The sequence below is a fragment of the Colossoma macropomum genome, unplaced genomic scaffold, assembly GCF_904425465.1.
Source record: "Colossoma macropomum unplaced genomic scaffold, Colossoma_macropomum, whole genome shotgun sequence".
In the NCBI taxonomy this organism is placed as follows: Eukaryota; Metazoa; Chordata; class Actinopteri; order Characiformes; family Serrasalmidae; genus Colossoma; species Colossoma macropomum.
This window is the reverse complement of record NW_023494794.1, coordinates 19,582,069-19,605,328: the sequence shown is the minus strand read 5'-3', so window position 1 is coordinate 19,605,328 and position 23,260 is coordinate 19,582,069. Positions and strand designations below refer to the sequence as shown.

Here is a 23,260-nt window from a genome sequence, read left to right as displayed (position 1 = left end):
TTAAATGAATGTTCTACTGTATCTGAAACGTTTGCTATGCTGGAAACTATATGGAATGGAAGTAATGAGTAATTGGGCAAGGCTAGAAATCCTGGGCCTCTGAGAAAAGCTTATAAGTCATATTTAATAACTTGCACGTTTCGGGGCTCTTTTCCATGCCTGGACTCAATGAATCAGTCAGACCTTTTAATTTGCAAGGTTAGTAGTTTCATTATCAAACCAAGAGAACACAGAAAGTGCAGATGAACTCTCGTAACCCTTTGCGAGGAGCAGTGTGAGCTCCCACTGGCCGGCAGAGTGGTCAGACGCGGGGAGACACGCCCCAGCACGGCGTGGCGCGGCTCTTCCACGTCGCAGCTCGCCGCGGCCCCCGACGGGAGGAGGCGGCGTGTGTGTGTGCGAGCAAAGGCCGGGGAAAACATGGCGGCGCCCGTCTTGAGAGTGTCCACCCCACGGTGGGAGAGAATAGCCCGGCTCCTCGTCTGCCTCTTAGGGATCCTGCTGTCCTTGTACGCGTTTCACGTGGAAAGTGAAAAGTCGAGGGATGCGAATTATCGGGCCATGTGCGACCTGAGCAGTTCGATAAGCTGCTCCAAAGTCTTCACCTCCAGGTAAAAGAGACAGCGGCGGCGGGGCTGCAGCCACGGAGAGAAGGAGAGAGAGCCGTCTGTTATTTACGGAGCTGAAGTCATCTTCTAATTCGCCAGCTTCTTGTTCGAATTTTCCCGTTCCACCTTAAATGGTGCAGCAGCTACAATGTGTACATACAATGTTGTGCACCATTTAAGGTGGAACGCAAAAAAATCGAACAAGAAGCTGGCGAAAAGGAAGCCAACTTCAGCCTTGTTTGTTGTTTGTGTGTTCGAGCCAGTCCGAGTCTGGGTCGGTTAGTTGATGTGCTGCCTGGTGTGCATTATTTGATTCATTCTCAGACTTCATTCACAGCACTGAGCGTTTCTTCTTTCAGCAGACCAAAGCGAGAGCGCTGTGATACAGGCTAACCTTGGCTAACGTTAGTCAACACAGAAACACTTATCCAGCTAAGGTTGGATGAAGGGAGCTAACGTTAACGCTAACCTGGCTAAAGAGTGTCTCTTTTGTTGGATAGCTCATTCCATAGCGAGTGTTGCTTGTTGGCTTGACGGTTCATAAAACTGGCAAAACAATATTGTGCTAATTTGGGCTAGCAGGCTGTAAATGAGTACAACATAGCCAAGTTAACTAGCTAGGCTAACTTGCTAGCTACAATCAATATCAGCGTAGCCTATCTTTTCGCTTAGCGCTATTTGCGATTCTAAGCAGGTTTTTTCTTTTTCTCTAGTTATCACTGGCTTTTCTGGTTATTAAACATCATTTTGCTTTATGTTTTCTGTGAGAAGAAGAAAAACCTTATTATAGCCGTCAGCCCCCGCGCTAGCTAGCTTAGCTAAGCTAGCTAACTCATAACAGCAGGATGCCGGCGGGCAAATGTAAAATAGGCGCCCTTTTCATGGCAGTGAAAGTTGTGATGAACGTAAAGCACCTGCTGTTGCTGTCGTTTTGTTTTTAGTTTAGATTTCGCAGACTTTTCATTCTAGAAGTAACGCTAGACACATTATCCAGCTGCTGCTGCAAGATGCTAAGTTAAACGTTACCGCCTGGTAAACATTACGTTAGCCGTTAGCTGGCTAGTTGTCAAGTTGAATCGACTATAGTCCGCCGCTCTCTCACAGGTTTTTATCACGCCGGTTGGCAAACTGCATTTTTCTGCGTTTCACTAACAAGCCACGTTTTTTCGTACTATCGTCTGAAATCGTGTTCAACCTTTGACACCGACGAGTTCATTTATGAGTAATTCACTGACGTGGAACTAGACGGTGGCGACTAAGCGCAAGTGAGATTAACCAGAGGTGATCTGTCCGTGTTTAGGTCATGTTTGCGCTGTCAGTTTGAGCTCTTGACCCTTGTCTGTTGGTTGATGCAACTAGTTAAAGGGGATTTCCACATAGTTTTCTAATTTATTTAACGTTAATATTTAAATGGTTAAGATGTAAGCAAAGTCATCCACAGTGGTTTAATGTGAAAGACTCTGTTATAGAGATACTCAACGAGTCAGAATTGTTCACAGTGGGTGTGATGGGAACCAGGTGTCCTCTACAGGGTGGACGAAAAATACCTCTAAAAGCTCCATCATATATAGGTCTTAACGTTACATCAATTGTTTAAAGATAATTTTGAGAAGTTTCTGGTCTAATTTTTTTTTATACATTTAAGGAGGAGTACATGCATGGCGTTGTGTGGCAAAAATAGTCCCAATAGAAAAAATATTTTTTTTCAGATTTACTACTTTATATTATCATCGTCAATATTACATTGAAAAGTTCAGAAGATGTGTAGGTTTGCTGGTGGTATTGGATAGTAATTTCTGCAATGGATACATTGTGGTCCCTGGTTCCTATCACCACCATTGTAAGGAACTCCGAGTCAGTAAGCTTCTCTAGAACAAAGCATTTGACATGAAAACACTCCAAATTACTTTGTTTACATTGATGATTGAATTATTCTGAAACTTTGAAAAATTGGTGGAATTCCCCTTTAAAGTAAATGCATAGTTGGGTGAAAAGAAGTACATTAATCTAAATTAGTTTAAATGTCTCTTCAGTCAAAATGTAATGCCTGAGGACCACAGTCTGACTCTTGAAGGGGAACTCCATAAATTTTTCAAAATGCGTAATTCAGTTGTTGAGATGTAAACAGTGTTATTAAGAGTGGTTTGATGTGTAATGATTGATCATAGAGAAATGTATGTATCAGTTCAGATTTCTTTACAGTGGTGGTGATAGGAGCTGTAATGCAAATATAACTGTTTTATTTGAAATTTGAAAATGACAAGTGAACCTACGTGTGTTATCTCAGGTTTTATGTGTGTGTTGTTAATATAAAAAAAACAAATAGGAGTAAATCTGAAAAAAGTTTGTTTCCTCAGGTGTCATTTTGCCTTATAACCTCTCTGCAATTCATCGTAGGTCAAAAACCTTCTCACAATGTTTGTGAAAAGGCATTACTCAGTGTATTCAAACCAATTCATGTAATAACTTTCCTTGAAGGCTTTAAATGCTTTTGACATCTGGTACCAGCACTGTGAACAATTCTGATTCGGTAAGTTTCTCTAGTACAGTGCATTCCACGTCAACCACTCTGAATTACTTTGTTTACATACCAATCGTTTAATTATGCAGAAATTTTGAAAAATCACTGGAATTCCCTTTTACGAATAACCACAGCAGGCTGCTCTCAGTTTTCAGTAGCTGTTTTGTTTTTTGTTCTTCAGCTTAACTTGTTTTCAGTGATTAAAGAGCCCTTGGGAAATCAGGGGAAAGACGTTTGATAACGAGGAGAGTCATGAGAATAGACCTGCTGATGCAGACTGTTTTAAATCAGTCATGCATAGACCTTACGTGCACTTATTTTGAGGAACATCATGTTAAGAGAAATGTGACTCTTAGATGGTAAAGCAAGCAGTTAATTGAACTCGCTGCGTTCATTTTACATTGGCGAGTAGAGATCAACATACTGGTGATATTCACCTCATTCTGCTTTTGTATTATAGACACCAGAAGTCTGGAGTTTTCCACTTTAGAGCTGTCAGCCGATCCACATGGCCTTGGTCAAAGACTGACTGAGTCAAAGCTGACGTGCATAGGCACTTGATGGGAGACAATTGGAGATAGGGAAGTTCCACATGTGACTGCTGGGCTTAGTGGTAGTAATAGTGTTTCTCTTACTGGCACACATTATATGCAGGTTTGTCCCCCTCATGGAAGTAAAACTATTGTAATCCATTCTGCCTTCAGAAGCCATAATTCATCCTAGTGCTCACCAGTGTTGCTAAAATTCAGTATTGTGATATTTTCCAGATATAACATTGTGTCAGATGATATTTAAGTGCTGCTCTATATTACACAAGTGTCATACAAACCTGACATGGCTAATTTTGATTGGAGGGGTTTGTTCTGTTTTCATTGCTTAAAATTGCACCAACGGGAATCTTACACCAAATTGCGAACATGAAATATACAGAAAGCACATTCCGAGAAAGAAAACTTACTGTTTACTTTTATTTGTAAGCATTTTAACCTGTTCTTTCAAAACATTCTGAAACACCCAGTAAATATACACAGTAGTTAAGCAACCAAAATATGATTAAAGAGTTAAAAACAAAGTGCTTGGAAACAACGACACCCTATGTTCTGGGCATTATATTGTGGATAAAATGTTATCTGCCAAATATATCACTAACAATACTGCTAAAATTCAAAAGCAACATCACGGTTTTTCACTGTTGTGCTATTCCAGTATAGACAACGTGTCTCTCAGCCCTAATGTATTCCAACTAATGATGCATCGAAATGAAAATTCCTGGCTGAAAACAGAAATAATTTTTTGAGTGTGCTCTTTTATTTATGCTTTTGAATAAACATGCTAAACATAACAACAACAAGATAATAAAGAAAAAGCACTTTTCATATTGACAAAGTCTGCTTTGCGAAAGACAGAATTCAGCTGACAGTAAATAAAAACAGTTTACATAAAATAAACTTACTAAGATTATTACACACGTAGGCTACAGCATGTGCCGCAAAATCCAACGTCCTCCTAAACTGAGATCAGTTGGTCATTCAAGGCAAAAAATTCCTTTATTTTCTTATAATTTGCATATTTGCACTGTTTTTTGTGTTTGTTTTCCATCCTTTCCAAACCTGTGGCTACAGATGACATTGTCATACTGACAGGGACTCTTTATCTTCTGATTTTGCTGTATTCAGTGCATTAAGCAGGATGTTGTGTTTTCAAGAAGTATCAGAATTGTAGTGGAGAAGTTTTGGCATTGTACCCTGTTGATACTTGGGATGAGCATTGATTACAAATCGCTTGTCTAATGTCCCTCATAGAAACTGAAGTAACTCCTCATGGCTGATGTTTTTACTGTTGATCTGCTGCTGCTCAAACCGTTTGAACAGTTTGTACAAAAATAGCATTTTTAGTCTCATTTATTCTCATTTTAATCATCTTCCAAACGATTTGTTATGTGTTGGATCTTGACACTTTGTTGTAGTCCTATTTAAATTTTTGCCCTTATTTACTTCTAAAAAAGTGTTTAGGTGGTAGAGTTTCTGCGCATCCTTAATTCCAATATCTTTATGCAGTTGTTTGAAATAATACATTTATTATGAAGTATATGGAGAGAGATGTGATCTTCTGATAGATATTCTGCAAAAAGAAGCAGCAGCTGTGTTGTTTTCTAGTGCTGTCCGGGCTTCTGTTGTGCTTTCAAAGCCTTGCGGGTAACGCTGGTGAAAACTGTGAATCTTGTGAAGGAAAGTAGGCACAAAAACAGCAAACCAAGCAACAGCTCTGTGAGATTTCACATGACTGGCATTTCATAACCTCTCTTAGCCATTTACAGGCGCATATGACTTGTGCTTTTGATAACTAGATCAGTTCTTTCATCCACACTAGTGGGCTGAGCGTAACTGAATTAAAGTGGGATGCTGACACCACTTCTGTGGGATGCAGTTCTGGACGTCATCATTTACTGCTGACCTGAAACCACTTTGTGGAAGTGCTTTGGTTAAGCAAGCTGCTACTAAATCATTACAAAAGGTCAACTTCTCTCCAGATTGTAGCCTTATAGGTTAAGAGGGCAAAAATGTCAGAAGCATTTGTGTTATTCACTTTGAGGCAGCCCCCTGGAAACTTTGGACAATATAGTACATTTTCCACTGTTAAACAGGGGACGAATTCTTCTGGGTTTTGTAGCTGAATGACCTAAGAGTCCTGGAAACCTACTCTGAAAGCAGTCTTGTTTGTGTAATAGGCTGTTTCCTGCACAATATCGGGCAGTCTGTAGTGCTTGTAGCTCAGTTTCTTTAATAAAGTAGTCAGTAAGGCACTTTGATTACTTGTTGCTGCGGCAAAGGGTTTGAGAAGTTTTACGTAATGTGTTTTGTCCTTTTTTTAATCCCTTTAGGCCACATTGAAAATCTGTCACTATTTGACAGGGTGAAAGGAAACACTCGTGAGTTATCAAAAGCATTCACATAAAGCGACGTGAAGACAAACATAGACGATTGACAGGTATACAGGCAGACAAGACAGACAGACGCCTATTGGCTCTTAAAGCACCGGGGAATTAAAAGGGAAAATTATTTCCCCTGTTCAAACAGTGACTAATGGGAGTTGTGAAAAAAGCTGTCATTAATGTGATGAGCTTCGTTATGTAGACCGTATCAGTGTTTGTTTGATGGCTCATAAAAGCAAAAGGACTCGTGGGATTTAAAAACCTGCCAATGCTGAAAATGTAGGTGGCATAAATTTTGCCCAATCCTCTGTGCGTGCTGTTAGTATTCATGTTTGCTGTTTGTATCATGAATGCAATTAGATGATTTGATTATTAGTGCCTACTCCAGGCCGTGGGCACCTCCCACTCAGGTGAGTTTGAAATTGAAATGCAAGGGGACTGATTAGGCCTTTTGTAATCTACTCTGGCAGAGATAGGGCTCATTCCAGTGGCATCAGGTCATCAGATGTACTATATAGATTTGGTACTTTGCCCTAAGAACAAAGGAAATCCACCTTTAACAATGCAGTGGTGTGATCGTCTTGCACTGGGGAGCCCTGCACTAGTTACATCACTCGCATCTGCCCACGCTGAGATTACTCAAAGGCTATAGACATCTGAAGGCATAGCATATTGGAGGCCCTTAGTCCCACCCTCCAATAAAATGAGCCAATCTGCTTGCTGGTTTAGTGGCAGCCGGGAAAAGCTTTCATTGCGGAGATATGTAAATGTGGAGTAACCAGAAAAACCAAATGGCACAAACTATTTATGCCGGTTTTGTCAGATGTTACCAGTGATTTCGGACATGTTTCTGACACATTAATTTGGCTTTACTTTGGGATTTATAGGTCTCTCCCTGTCCAAAGAGACAGGAGCTTGGTCTTGCATGGCTGGAAATAACTGCCCGGGGGTGTTGTCAAGATGGCCACCAAGTGGGCAAACTTTCCTGTAAGGACTTTAGAGCGTCCTGTTGGAGTAAAGTGGGTGGTGGATGGGACTGATTGTATACCTGCAACAGTTCCTTTAAGACTGGGCTTTTATTCTGAAGTCTCTAATAAATTCTCAGGTTTGTGATTCTTGGGGCTTCTTTTTTTATTGAAAATATAATTGAAAATTGTATTCAACCTGAAAATATGTGTATCAGTTAGCACTGTGCCAGATTTATTTACCATTATTTGTGAAAAATGTGTTCTTAAATTTAATGATTTGTTTCAGGCAAACCATAGGAAGACATTAAACCGGTGCAAAATGCTGTTTATATGGTACAGTGTGTATTTTAGGACATCCTCAGAGCGCAGCATCCAGTTCTTTGGGAAATATACATGAGTAAAATCATGCCTTGGCTCCAATACATCAGGCAAAAAGCCTATATCATGTTCTTTCATTTCATAGAGATTAGCAGGATTCCTACATGTTCTTGAAAACCTGGAAATTTATAGCCTGGTTTTCCAGTAATGAAAAATAATAAATTGAAAAAAATGTTTTAATGTATTAATGTATTAAAGTCCTGGAAAAGTGTAACACTGAGATATTTTAGAATATGCACACTGTGTTGGGACATCTGGTAGAGTAAGTTACGTTAACACATAGCAGTTTCCTTCAGTGTATCACATTCACTTTGAATATTTTAGTTGGACTTGTGGTCAGATGATGACCGGAGGAGGATTGGTTTGTGTGAATGTCACTTTATCATGCAGTCAGTAGGGGTTTGTATTCTTTAATGACTTTAATGTTAAGCGTTCTGGAAGTTATGTGTCATTTCAACAGCTGTCTTTTTAAATAAGCCTATATAATATATGTATATAACTGTATAAGTGTATGTAGCTGTCCTGGAGTTTGTTCTGAAAAATCATTCCCTAAAAAGTGTGAGACCCTGTTTAGGCTTCAGTTCACACTATGTCACAGTGTTTGCTTCTGTGTCCACTTCAGTGTGAAGCTCACAGTAGACTGTATGATAATAGTGGGCTTGTATCTTTGCATGTCGCACGAGTTGCTGCAAATAAATTCTTGGAAAATTCCGTGACAGACTGTGCAACGTCAGTTATGCTGCAGGTCAGATTATGTGATAAAGATTTTCTGGTGATCTGTGATGCAAGAAAATGACAACATTTTTGGCTGTGAGCTTAGAGAGAAATTCCACTAATTCCACTAAGTCTCTGAATAATGAAATGGTTAAGATGTAAGAAAAGTCATTCTGAGCTGTTTGGTGTGAAATGGTCTGATCTAGAGAAAGTAAGAATTGTTCACAGTGGTGGTGATGGGAACCAGACATCTGAAGTATTTAATAAAAGCTCCCTTGCAGAAAGTTTCATTATGCGGTCATGAATATTCTGCCTGGTGTCCGAAACATTTGTTTTCCAAAAGTTCTGCAGTAATGATTTGGCCTGAAACATTGATTTTTAAAAGCCATTCCTGGCGGAGGGGTACATGTAGGGTTTTGTGAGACAAAATAGTTCCCAAATTTACCCGATTTTTCCCGATTTACCACTATTTTGCCATTATCAACAACACAGAAAAATCTGAAAACACATTTAGGTTCACTGGTGATTTATTTAGTAAATAAAATAGCAATTTTTGTGTTGTGCACATCGTAACCCCTATGGTTCCTATCAGCACCACTGTAAAGAAATTAAAGTTTGAAAGTTTCTCTGCAGTGAATCATTTCACATCAAACCACTAATTGATTTTGTTTACATCTCAGTGACTGAATTATACAGAAAATTGATGGAATTCCCCTTTACAGGAAATAGGCTCATTATGTCCATTACATGGTAGGTAGCTCTGCAGTTTTAAGGCAGATTGATATGTATGCAAATTTATTATCCTCTCTCTCTCTCTCTCTCTCTCTCTCTCTCTCTCTCTCTCTCTCTCTCTCTCTCTCTCTCTCTCTCTCATATGCTGCTCACTACTGGTTGCTTTTAGACTTGTGGTGTAGCAGCAGTGCCATTGTGAGATTTTGGACCAAAAGAACTTTATCCTATGCTCTTTGGTCACAACAGGACTAAATCAGCTGTCACATTAAATGTTCTAAGGCCACAGATAACTCTCATTTGAAGAATTCTTTCCTGATTTTTTAATGTTTGTCATTATCATGATAAATCATATTGTGTAAACCTGCATTTAAGAACCGTCTCAAAATTACCAGATAAGAAAGTGTTGCTATTATCTATTTTTTTTTTGTTGTTTTTGTTGTTGCTGTTATTTTTTGTTACTGATTATTGCTGTGCATGTAAAATAACTTGTGTGGAAATGAAAAAGAAGGTAAAGCAAAGAAGGAAAAAATACCTGCCTAACTTGGTTTAACCATTTACCAAATAAGAGGACTCTGTTACCAGCACAGGCCTCGTACCATGACACCCCTAGTTCTAAGCTGACCTTGCCATACTCCGCCCACAAATATTTTCTTTCGTAGCAAATGGAGTTTTTACTAGTGTTCTGTAAAGCCTGTCCTGCCTCACTACAGTTGCTATGAAGGAACATATTTGTGGATGGAGCATGATGGTCACTCTTTTGGTGTTCGATGTAATGCTACTAAATGATGAGAAATGATGAGAAACTGTTCTGCACTCTATCGTAGTTTTTCATTACAAATGTAATCTCACACAACGTTATTGGGGTTAAAGGTAACCTTTGTATTGCTTGAGGGAAGAGACTGTTCTATTTGCGTGATTAAATCCCAATGTTTTGATCATTATCTTGTCACACAGTCTCTTTTTATTTAGGGCAGAGCTTCCTCTTTACTGTGCTTTGTGTTCTCTAGAGATGCTCTCATGCAGACAGTCACTGGTATTAACTTTACATCAAATAATTTGTGATATCCAAGTTATTTCTCTAAATACTAAACTACCCTGTCCTTTTTTTCTTGTCTTCTGTTCTTGTCTCTGTAGATGGGGTCGAGGATTTGGATTGTTGGGATCCATCTTTGGTAACAACAGTGCAATAAACCAGCCAAACAGTGTCTACGGACTTTTCTTTTATGTCTTTCAGCTGTTATTGGGTAAGAACCGAACCTCATGGCCTTTGAAGGACAGCCAATGGCAAATGTTGCCAAATAGTTAACTTTTTAGGGATGGACTGTGTTCAAGAAGGAGTTGCATAGGCTCCAGGCTGATGCAGGGTCAGCTTTCTCTCTAGCAGTCATGGCATTGACCCGTATAATGCAAGTGAGAATAGTGGCCTTGGGCCAACATAAAATGAAGCAAGTTAAAAGGGGAATTTCGAAAATTGGTGTTGATGTGAAATGTTTCATTGTAGAGAAACATGGCAGCTGTGATTGCATTGGAGCTGATAGGAACCAGGGGTCACAATGTCTACAGCACAAATAAAGCCTGTTTATTTACTATACAACCACTGGTGAACCTACATGTTTCTTTTGAGTTTTATATGTAATGTTAAAAGTGGTAAAATAGTTTGCTTGATTCTTATTTTATTTAGATATGCTTTAATAATTACTGTTTATTTGCTGAATAATTTGCTTTGACATATATAAATAATGTTAAATTATATATTTGTAAGTGCCACAGTCTTTACATATGAATAATGTATACCACAGTATAAGCTTCAGTGGCCTTGTATTCCCATCATGCAGAATGAGAATCATAACCGGTTCCTCTTTTATTGGGAAAGCAATAGACACTGTTTTTCCTCAAGGCTTTGTGATTGACTGGCTGTTCTGGCCTGAAGGGGAAACGCATGGCAGTGGTATCTTTAATATCCTGGCACAGGAAAGATGACCACAGATTGTGTATGTGTGCGCTGGGGAAGCAGCCAGTGGAAGGGTGGAGTGTCATCCAAAGATTTTGGTCTGATGTTATCATGGTGCACTTCATAAAGTTTGTTTACGTTAACATATTTAAAACCCCTCATTTTACAGGGGCCTGTGTGGGGGTCCTTTTTCAGTTCCACTGTTGTAACTACACAATATATCGGTTTTATAGTGACTGAATAATTTATAATACATATTGAATAAAAATACAGTTTAAGGAAATAGTTCAGCCAAATTTCAGATTTACACAGCTGATGTGGTAGATCAGCCAAGGCATGTTCAGTGGCAAGATTTTGCGTCTTTAGTTTTGCACTGCAGCTCCAAGGCTAATGTGGCTAACAAACAATAGAGGTCTGTAAAACGTCAGGGAAAACGTCATGGAAAACGTCATGGAAAACTAAATTTTTGTCTTCTTCTTTTAAATAAGAGTTTCATGTAGTATGTGAACATTTTAAAACATCCCTGCCCCATACAGTCCATATGTGGAAATGTATATACACACACCGATCAGGCATAACATTATGACCATTATGACCTTGTTTCTATGCTTATTGTCCATTTTATCAGCTCCACTTACTGTATACGTGCACTTTGTAGTTCTACAATTGCAGACTGTAGTCCATCTGTTTCTCTGCATACTTTGTTAGCCCCCTTTTACCCTGTTCTTCAGTGGTCAGGACCCCCCATGGACCCTCACAGAGCAGGTACTACTTGGGTGGTTGATCATTCTCAGTAACACTGAGTGGATCAGACACAGCAGTGCTGCAGTGAGCATAGAAACAAGGTCATAATGTTATGCCCGATCGGTGTGTGTGTGTGTGTGTGTGTGTGTGTGTGTGTGTGTGTACTTTTTGTGTATTTTTTTTTTTTCTTTATTTTTCTCAGTTTAAAGTGGTTAAGCCCCACCCATTCATGCTGAAGTTATAAGGAGCGTTTCAGTCCAGACTGCTTTTTGAATGAAGCATAATACATTGCAGCCAATCAGAACAGAGCTAAATAAGCCATAAAGAGAGGCTGGAAAATGGTCATATAGAAATGAATTATGACTGTGGGGACATAGAATCACTCAGTAATACTTATTGAAAAAAATTGAATACAAGAGAAATGTAGGTTATGGGAACTTGGTGTGGTTTGAGCAAGTTGAGAGAAGCATGTATTGATGTAAATGATTTTAGGCCACTTTAGACTTTCTTTACTTATTGGCTAAATCAGTCCTGTAGCTTCAGTGTTAAAGTAAAGGAACAAAGTTCAGACACAAAATTGTTGTTCTGTGTTTTGGCTGGTCGACTGCATTTGGGCGAAGTCTAACAAGAATACAGTGTCCGAAATAAATTTTTTTGCCAAACCACTCCTTTGAGGGTTAATCAGTTGCTTATGATGGAGTTTAACCCTTAGACATCAAGAATAATTATATTGCTAAAGTATTTCTGTTAGACCTACTTCAGTGTTTGTGTTTCAGCCCAGACTGCTTTTACATGAGGCTCAATATGAAGCAGCCAATCAGAACAAAGCTTGCTTATTTATGATTCCTAAAGGCACAGTAACAAAAACAGCCTGTTTAACTGAATGGGAAATTAGTTTTAGTGCATAAAAGAACAGAGTTGTAATAAGTGGACTTCAGGGAAATAAATAGAGTACATAAAAACATATAAGAGATGGGTCCTTTAAAAAACTCCAAATCCATTTGGTATCTCCTGATTTAGAGGATGTTCATAATTTTCTGATTGGCTCATTGATTGGTCAACCTGCATGCAAAACATGCCATGTATTTATTTAATTATTTACCCGTCCCTTCAAGTAATCAGGTCAGCCTCTTCTGTGTGCCTATTCTTGTTATATCCCTCACCCTCTCTTTCACACTTACTCTCTCTCACACGCACACTCTTTGCCTGAGAGCTGTGTGGTGTTTGCTGACTCAACTTCTCCCGCAGGCAGCCTTGGCCAGTTGATCAGCCTCAAAGTTGCGAGACCTCGTGTCTCTCATACACAGCACAGTCATGTCTTGTTCTTCACTGTCCTAGACGGACTAATTTGACGAACAGCAGTTACCTTCGAACCACTGAATACAAGCAGTATGACGGCACATTTTCATAGTTAATATGCCATGTAACTGGGGCCAGTTGAGAAAATGCAGGGGGAAAATGGCTCATATAAATAGTTGCTGTCTGGATGAAATCTCATATCTCCCTTTTTTTTTTTTTAATTTATTTGTTTATTTTTTTTGGCATAATTTAAAGTAGCCGACCAGCCACTACGAAGTGTATAAGTACTTAGAAATTTTTTAGTTTATTTTGTTTTACTAGTAAATTCCATTGAAAGTTAAGAATGTTTTTTTTTTTTTCTTTCTCCTGAAAAATTACCTTTTTGGAGATGCAGTGTTTTGTTCCGGCAGCGTCTATATGGTATGAATTTTAACTTCATAATGTACGCTGATATTAGCACATCTTAGTCGCTGTTTATTAGCAATTCTTCTGTCCCCACAAACTACTACCGTTGTGCTTCATAAATGTTTTTGATTAAATCAAAAGCAGTTAAATCTGCATTCTCAGTTGATTCGTTTCATAATCCTAGTCACTTTTTCAGTCTGACACGCGGACCCTTGTGTCATGAATGAAGCCATGAAGGCAGGTTTAAGTATTGGTCTAAACTGGAAAATAATGAAGTTATTAAAGCTAAATTACAGCCAGGCCCACTCAGTGTGCAGTGTTCAAGCTGCGTCAGTTTTATGCTTCCTGTTGAATGCAGTGCTCTATTTTTGCCTTTAACGGTTATAATCAGTGTGAACTCATTTTATACAGCTTATGGCTGGTAACGAGTCACGGCGTCTGGTGAGTGAAGCTAATCTGCCCATCAGATGTACATATTTAGCTGCAGGGGGGAAAAAAAGATTTGTGGACTGGCTCTCAGGATAAATTCAGAAACGTGACAAGCTGTATGAAGTTGTCTCGACCGGTAGTTTAACTGGCTCAGAGGATGTAATAACGTGTTATGAGTTTATCGTATGTGTATCGTAATCGGGGTACATTGAGGCTGTAAAATCAGGGAGTGGAGTAGGTTTGCCTGATCCGCCTATCACTGTTTTGCCTCACATTGTAGTGGATTGCTAGTTTCCGTGGTCAAACACGAGCGCTGTTTGTGCACTTGCTCAACTGATTGGCTCTTATCTCAGTCCACAAAAGAAGGCTGTTCAAGGTCTGTTATCATATTTTATGCAAAGCATTTGGAGGCCGTAACTCCGGCACGTCCCATAGGAAAACTGTTCAACAGCATTGTCTGAGTGTGCTGTATGTCAACGTTTAGAACGGATACAGTGCATTCCCTTTCCTCTTTCCTCCAGTTACCCCATGATATCTAGGTCTTCAAATTAGAGCTCTAAAACAGACAGTTAGGGATGGAGCCCCATGTTTGACCATCACTGACAATCTGGTGGGTTTTGCCACTCAAGTGTGGCCAAGAACCTCCAGCAGTATCCAGCTACAGCTCCACAGGCAAAGCCCTTGGCTGGGCCAAGCCACTGGCTGGGTGGAAGAAGCTGCAGATTGGGCAAATCAAGCAGTGAACAGTTAGGCTTATGCTTAATTATTTCCCCAACCACATAAGCTACTGGAAGTTGCTTCATCAAAGTAAAAGTGTGGGTTTAGAGAAGATTATGTTCCCAACCATGTTAGTTAGTGAACAGAAGGTCTTTGAAATATTGATACAGCAATGTATTGTTGATAAACTTGTGGTGATGCAGTATTGATAGTGATGGCTGTATTCCTATTTAGTTTAACTTTCACAGACGTTGTTTCTATATGTGCTTTTAACAATCATTTAGAAAACTGTCCAATTATTATTTAGGAAAACGCTGCTCCTCATACAAAATGGGATGCTTTAATGAACATGAAGCTGAGTGCTGCAGAATATACATACAAAGGGACTGCAAATAGCTGTTTTATACTAATTACTATAAAAGTAAAAGTAAAAACAAAATTACTTTAAAAGTACAAAAGAAAGCAAGGTGTCCCAAACTTTTGACAGGCAGAGTATGTCATATATCTGTATCTTGTCACCCTTGTTTCACATCATGGAGTCCTTTGTCTGTCCTTGGTGCTGTGTCGTTACGTGCGTGCGCTATGCCTGTCCCTCTTGCCCGTAATGAAATTTCACAACTATGAATAGCACGGCTCTGCCAGAACATGTAGCGAATGTCCTCCATCCTGGAGCACATGGCTCCTTAAAGGAGAGCAGGGGGTGTGAGGGGGCTGCGTGTGCCTGGCTCAGGGCAGCGCCTAGTAGGTCAAAGGTCCCTTCTTCCCTCACAGCTGCCCTGGGATACTACAAACTAACGATCATTTCCGTAATTAATCTCTAAACTATTGTTGTATGAATCAGCTAATCGACCCATTACGTCTTTCGTTTCCCACTCACTTTGCCTCGTCACAGTGATGTCATAATTAAAACTTCCAAGTGATTATTTTATGGGGGAGATTTATTGCTTTGTCTTTGCATTGCTTATACTGGATTATTGGCTCACCTTTATTTAACCCTTGCCTAATTCAAATGTGTAGATAGATAAAAAACAAATATAATAGAAAAGCTTGCACGGAAACGCTGTACAAACAAAGCATAAACTAATTAATTATGCATCTACATACAACACATAGATTATTATATAAGATAATAGGAGTTTTTCAGTCTGGCAAAGAATGCTGTGCTACATGCAAATGAAACAAATAAACATGAGAAAAACTAGGTTAGATTGTCCAGAAAAAAAGGTTACCAACTTGCCAGTTTGTCTGCAACTAATACCGAAGACTATAATACTCAGACAAGGATATCCAATTTTAAGTTGGCTATGACTTTTTTCCCCCCATAATAATGTTGTCAGCTAGTAATTGCAGCACTACTGTGGAGAGCAGCCTGATTCAGCAGGCTTGTTGGTGCCACTCATGCACTTAAAAGCTCTCTTTCGCTGCAGAAGTGTTTAATTAGGTACTAGACTTGAGTCAGATCACCATGAGCTATCATATTTAACATTAAACATAAACAAGAGGCTATAAATATCAATTTCAGCTATGTTACTGTTACTACAGTCTGCAGTTAAAGAGTTTCAGAAGAATACACATGGCACCAATCTGATACCAGGTATCAGAATCGGGCCGATACCAGCAGAATATGCTGCATATCAGAGGAAAAAAGGAAATCCGATCTGGTCCTCTAACAAATCTATCTTTTGAGTGCTAACATTGTGTGGTGGTGTTAGCTGGGTGTTTCTTCTTGTGGTAGTAGTAGTTTGCATGTCAGTGTGTTTATTTAACCATTTCCAACCTCAGGAGAGATCTGGAACTTTGTTCTTCTTACCAGCTCATATCAACTACTTTTTTGAACATAAGAAATTGTTAAGTTTTTATTGTATTTGTTTATTATTACAAGCAAAAACACATTTTTTGCCAAGATAAATGGTTTTAAATAATGTGGAGTACTGTAAATTTAGTTCTCAAACTGGGGGCCTTGTCTCCCCGGAGAGGCCAGAGAAAATTTTGTTGGTTTATTAGATCTACTTCAACCATTTAAAAAAAAATTGGTCAAAAAAACAATCACAGTTTGCATCCATCCATCATCCACTTAACAAGTTATCTGTGATGTCAAAAAGAAGAGTGCCAGGCCAGATCTATGCGAAGGAAGCTAGAAAAAATGGACAAGGTTCTAGTAAGACATGGTCCTCGTTCATTAAGCACAATTAATGACCGGAAGGGGACAGGGGAGGGGATGGGACAAAGAAGGAAGCAAGTGGTGTGCAGTGGCACTTACTATCCACTATCCCAAACAAATCTGAGAACTGGTCTAGATAACTGTATAAATGACTTACACTGATATAACAATGACGGTAATAACTCTAGACTTCTAAAGGTTAAACAGTATTCTTGAGAGATGGTGTGAGAGTAGATGGTCTTTTTTTGGTCTTTGATGCTAACACCTCCATATGTGTGTGACAGGTATGACGGTGAGCGCGATGGCCGCCCTGATCCTCATGACCACGTCCATCGTGTCAGTGATAGGCTCGCTTTACCTGGCCTACATCCTCTACTTCGTCCTGAAAGACTTCTGCATCATCTGCGTCACCACATATGCACTGAACTTCATTCTGCTCGTCCTCAACTACAAGCGACTGGTGTACTTGAATGAGGCCTGGAAGCAGCAGCTCCAAGCCAAGCAGGACTAAAAACAACAACAAAAACAACAAAAGAAGTGAAAAGTGAAAAAAAAGAAAAAAAAAAACAAGGATAAGTGAAACAAACAAGGAAAGAAATGTGACCTCTGAACGTTTTGACTTGCCACCAGGAGACCTTGCTTCCAAACAAATGTTTATTCTGCCGTATATGTCACAATAAATTACAGAAACAAAAAAACAAAAGAAAATACACGACCTGAAGAAAGTTTAAAATCCTAGGGGCCACAGTTCATTTGCATTGACGAAGGAAGGATTTGAAGCAGGAAAAAAATAAGGTTTTGTCCTTTTTTTTTTCTTTCTTTCTTTTTTCCTTTTTAATTTTTCGTTGTTCTGTTTTTCTCCCCTCGTGAGAGACGGGGCTGAGAGAAGAGGAGTCGGCAGAAACATCATGAACGCACTTGCAGAATAAAATCGACTATGAATGCGGGCAGAGCAGGATGTCCTGTGGAGAAAAATGGGGGGGGGGGGGGAGTGGGGGGAAAGGAACGTGTGAGGAAAAAGCGTAGGACTTTCAAATGGTGCTTACTTGAATCCAGCAGGAAGAAGGTTCCTGTAGACCTGAGCTGTACACTGAACTGAATTATGGGCTTCAATATAAGTGCATGATCATGAGGTTTATGTACGGTTCACAGAAATAATTCCATTAAAACACATAAAAAAAGGGTAAACACCGTTTAAAAAAGACAATAAATTGTAATTTTTTTATGTTTACAGTATGTTTTTTGCTTTCTTTTTTCGAAAGAGGACCACTAATTTTAAAAACATGGGAGAATGCGATACATATGTATGTAGATCAGATTCACTAGATTTACTTTTCTTTCTTTGTTTTGCAGTTCTTTAGCTAGTGTTGAAGTTTCCAGACTAGTGTGTGCATTTAGCATCGAGGGAAGAAGGAAAAAAGAGAGGACAAAGAACAGCAGCAAAACATCGGATGAGGACGAACAAAAGACAAGTAAAGCAGCTTATTTTATGAATCAGAACAGCTTTTTCATCTCGTGTTGTAAATCTGCACCAACCACCGAAAGTTTTTGTTTCTTCTTTAATGCTATTGGGGATGGTTTCGTAGGCACCAAGCAAGACTGCACCAACACTGTTATTTTATTTTTAATTTAATTTTTTAAAATGTAATTTTTTTTGTTATTGAAAATCTATAGTGTCGGGTCAGGTGTTGTCTTTTGAGAAAATTGTCCACCCCACAGTAACGATAAAGCTAACTGTATGCTACTGTAGCGCTGGATGTCCACCCTGCTCCGGACGGCTCATGGGACAAGCAGCCTCTTCTGTACTCTTTTGTAAATAACTCTTGTATGTAGGCATTCCTGATCACACAGTAACATTCACTAGAGAATAATGTGCCTAAAATATCAATTTCTTTTTTTCTCTTTTCTGAATTTCTTTTTTTGTCCTTTACTTGGACTGTGTTGTACTTCACTCTGTTCCTCCTTTCTTAAGTATTATTGTGTTTTCTATTCTAGTTTTTTTTTCTCTTTTTAGCAACAAAAAATTGTCATTTTTTGCTTATAATCTCTTTTTCTTGCCTGTCACTGGCCCTGTCAGTCCCATTGTATAAAAACCCACATGCTTACAACTAGTTCCTGAGCAGTGCGTTTGTAAAGCAGTTGAGAATGTTACTAAATTATCTCTAACCACTTTGCCCACATTTACAACTGCTGTATTACTCCTTTACAGTTTTCTTGGGGATGCTGCTGTCAACAGTCCGTTATAACCCCTACACTACCTGCTGTATAGTCTTGTCTTGGATGTGAAACTACATTACCCATAATTCAGTCACACTCAGACACTACCTCTCAGTATTTCCCCTCGTTGGGTCTCCTGTACCAAGCCCTTAGGCAGAGAGGGCACATGGGTCTCTGTTCCACTGACCCTTTTCCCTGATTGGTGAACGCAGTGTGTCTATTAACGTGGGTGACGTGGGCGCATTATGTTTGGGAGCAAAGTACAGTGTGTGGTGTCATTTGTGTCTGTGCGTATGATTTTGCTGGTACTGTTTAAATGAATGCTTGTTGTTAAAACTTTCTTGTTAATCTGATCTCTAATGGGTGTCACTTTCTGCTGATCCCCCCCTTTCAGCCATGTCATGTGTTACACTCGAAGGTTGAGCGCTTAAAGGAAATACTCCAGCAGTTTTTAACTTAACAGCTACATTGTTAGCATACGGTCGGTTAAAACCAAAATTGTATGGCCGATTCCAATTACAGATTGTTTCCTGCCAAATTGGCTAATGGATGATTTTTAGTTGTTTTTTTTTTGTTATTATTTTAAACCTGAAGCTCACACTATGTACACTAAATGAAAACATGAAACACACTAAGTTTTGGCCCTGTCATCAGGACCTCTCGAGTTTGATCCCACTCTCTGGGTGGGCAGGATGGTGCTAGCCAGTGCAGAACATGAAACACACTGGCCAAATTCACATGTGTTTTAAATTCATAAATGAAAAATCACTTGCCTATTTATTGAGCCAAATAAAGTGTTACATCAAAACACAGTGATTCATAATTATGGTACTAGGCCTTGTATGATCATGAAATTTTAGCTGACGATTGATTGCCACGTAAATAATGGTGATTAAACTATTAAAACTATTGAAGTACAAGCCTAAAGTGGTCAGATTTGCTTCTGAGCTGGTAATATTTGGTGGCTCCCAGAAAAACTTACCGATAAACGCACCCAGTTCATGTTCGCTTTGTTGTGATGTGAACATATGATTGTGAAAACTTTAGAAAATAACTGCAGTCTGCTCAAACTGTTGCAGTCAGGTGATTATGTAATAACTGTGACAGGCCTGTATGCCTATAATGTTTTGGTACTGGTGTAGCAGCAGCGTTCAGGTACAGTGTGAGTGACCTTACTGCCTCACGGTATTTAAATCATAAATTGCAACACATCAGCCAAGATCAAAATAGTAAGCTGACCAATACGTGTTAGAAGCAAACATTTGCTGATCCTGCTCTACCTCTACCACAGATGATAACTTTGACACATTTCCCAGAAAACTCATTGATTTGAAAACACACTGTTAAAACATAAGATTGCCAAAATGGGTTTTTGAACACTTGTGGTTCCCTAAAGAACCTTTCAGTGGATGGTTCTTCAAAGCAGATTCTTCAGTGTCCAACAGATGGTCCACGTTTTTGCAGAAAGCACCCAACACATAGGGGTGGAGTAAAAATATGGACTATCTCAGGGTCTTTGAGAACCAAAAGACACATGTAAGTGTGACAAACCTCCACATAATGTGTTTTATACCAATGAAAGGGTTTTCCTTGTTGAAGCCAAGAACGCTTTAGAAATCTGTATCTTTAAGAGTCCATAATTGAAGCCATTGGAAAAGTCAGAGGGGTTTTCTGTTCTAAGTAGGTAAATTATTGTCTGTGGTAATTTTACCAGTTGCAGCAGAATGAGATTAAAATGCTGGAGTATTCCTTTAAACTATCAACTTTCTACCACTATCATGAGAGGAAGATGCTAGTTTCCACCACAAGGCCAGTTTTCTGTCAGAACAAGTTTATCAGCCATGGCACTAGATACCTTTGAAGCGTTTTGAGCAGTTATTGTGTGTATTGCCTACATGGCAACAGTTTAGCTTAATGCAGCAACTCGAGCAATGGTGTAACACAGGCTGTTCATTACAAAATTAACATGAAAACGCAGATTGTTCTTAATACAGATCAGCTACGCTCACTGAATGGGTCATTAGTTTACTTCAGTAACAGTGGCCCAAGTGTCAGGTATCTCCTGTGCTAGTCAGTGTAATGTATTGCTTTTGCAAACAAGAAATAGGATACCTAGACTAGCTCCACTGATAAGGTTTTTGTGAAACAGGACCTGTGATGGCTTCTGGTTTTGCTGATCTTTTCTGGTCTTTGTCGTATCTAATAGGTGTTTTAACATCCATGAAAAACAGTCCTTATCATCCCAGCTGCTGGTCATTTTACCATCTTAGCAGTTCCTTAGACATGTTCCAGCTGAGCTACAGAGTTCCAGCTGAGTGTAAAGAAGTTTGTCTACTTGAATTGAGTGTGGTCAACACTGCGTAGCTGCCCAGAGTTGTATGGTTTGAGTTTATGCTAGCCAATGCCCAGCTTATATCTTAGTGAGCATCGTTTCTGCTGTTTCCAACTGAAGGGGGTCTGAAGCTCTTCAAATATAAACTTCATCTTTAGTCTTCATCATTTACACCCATTTCTCACGATGTGAAAAAACAGAACACCCCAAAAAAGATGAAGGAAAAGAACAAGATCGCATCAGATTCATATTCCACTTAAAGTGCCTTCTGTTCGTCCACTGGGCCTTCAGCAGATCAGACATAACAGAGCGGCCTCCACTTATGCAAAGAGAGGCCTCTGTTATTAGGACGCCTGCCTGCCTTTCTGAGGGCCAGTTAAGAAAGAGAATGGTGACCCCTTGACATCTGCAATGTTATGTTTCATTTGGATGCTGTGGGTCATTCACCCTACCATTTAAAACCATGTACAGTGCACCCACAGCCACTGATCTCCCAAACAACACGGTTACTTTTGTACATTTTTTTTGAAAACCCCCTGATTCTTTTGTTTTTGACTGTTTAGAATTGGGCCTATTTTATTTCTGCACCATGTCCATGTTTGTGAGGCATCTCCGAGTGGGAGCGCTGATCTAGGATAAGCTACCTCCTGTCCGTGTATTGTATTTGTAAGGATGTGATGAGCTAAAACTGATCCTAGACCAGCGCTTTTAATTTGAAGAAGTTTGAGAAATGCAGCCCTGTATCTGTGACAGAATCCGAGATTGTTAAGATTAGAAAGTTACGTTTTCTGCCCCCTCCCCCTCCCCCTCCCCCTCCTGATTGTGACTAGTGAGTTCTACTCTTTTTAATTTCCTGATGTAACTGATGGGGGCACGTTATGAGCCCTGATTAGATGTATAGACTGTTAACATTCTAGCATATTTTAGTAGATAAAGAAACAATCCATCACGAAAATGGATGTCGATGGATGGATCGGGGGATTCCATGCGTCAGTGTCTAATTCTTTTCGGGGGCTAAAAAAAAAAACGAAAAGGGGGTATTTTTTGTGGAGGAAAAACTGTGTCTAGGTTTGCTTCTGTATTTGCCAAATATACGTTTAATTAAAAAAAGGAAAAAGCTGTATTTTCTTACATGGAAAAAGTGTTACAAGGAATGGTACAACACCACAGGAATACGTCCGGTCAAAATTCTCATCATTTCAAAAATGTCTGGAAACCAGCCGGAGCACATCTAACAACACCGTGAGCAGTACAAACCATGTCATTGTTGTGTGGAATTGGTCTACCATTAAAACATTCCCTCAGACATGGCTTCTCCTTTGACTGCTTCCAACACTGGTGACAAGAAGACTTTATGTTTTTATTTATTTATGAATAAATCAGGAAACAGCTTCCACTGCCCATTTTAAAATGACCTTTTTACCCAAACATCTGCTAAGGTTCATCCAGGTCACTGAATTGTCTTGTGGAAATAAGTCAAGCGGAATGAATTTATAATCTTGAAAAGGTCCAGTGACCTTCACCTGCTAATACCTTACACTCAAACATGCTAACATTGCTAACAGTGAATGAAAATTGGCCAGGACTAGTTTTGAAAAATCAAGAGTCCATTCATTCGAACTGCTGACACCACACATTTCACCTAGTAATGCTAACTGCTAACAGAGAATAAAAGCCAGTGATTACAAAGGTGGACAGTATGGCAAAAATATATCATGAAGCTTCAAGAATTTCGCATGATACATATTTTTTTTTCAGATATCTGATCAGTTGGAACTGAGAAAAAAGTACCAGTAGTGCTGCTATATTTAAAAAAGTACTATCAAAAACTGAATATAATATATATATTCAGTATTTAACATACTGTGTTGTACTAAATTCAGTTAAACAGGACTAGCTTTGCTCTTATAATGAAACTCTAAAATTCAGGTCCAGAAAGTAAAAATCCTTCCCAGGATTTTGTTCCAACGGCATGGCTTCTCTAGTTAGATCAAACCACCAGCAGAGCTGTCCAGGCCGTTGGAACAAAATCCTGGGAAGGATTTTTACTTTCTGGACCTGAATTTTAGACCTCGGCTCATAGAAAACTGACCAACTGCCTGTTTACTGGACCTGAATTTAACACCTCTGTCTATGAGTACTGACTATATCC

At 39.3% G+C, this 23,260-nt stretch overlaps 1 protein-coding gene across 1 annotated transcript; it reads left to right on the top strand.

The window, feature by feature from the left end:
* The first annotated feature begins 367 nt into the window (after positions 1-367).
* Positions 368-22,414, top strand: vkorc1l1 (vitamin K epoxide reductase complex, subunit 1-like 1). Its single transcript, XM_036580502.1, has 3 exons — positions 368-611; positions 9,988-10,097; positions 16,844-22,414. Exons 1-3 carry the CDS (start codon positions 421-423, stop codon positions 17,068-17,070), a joined length of 528 nt encoding a protein of 175 aa, XP_036436395.1. The 5' UTR covers positions 368-420; the 3' UTR covers positions 17,071-22,414.
* The last annotated feature ends 846 nt before the right edge of the window (positions 22,415-23,260 follow it).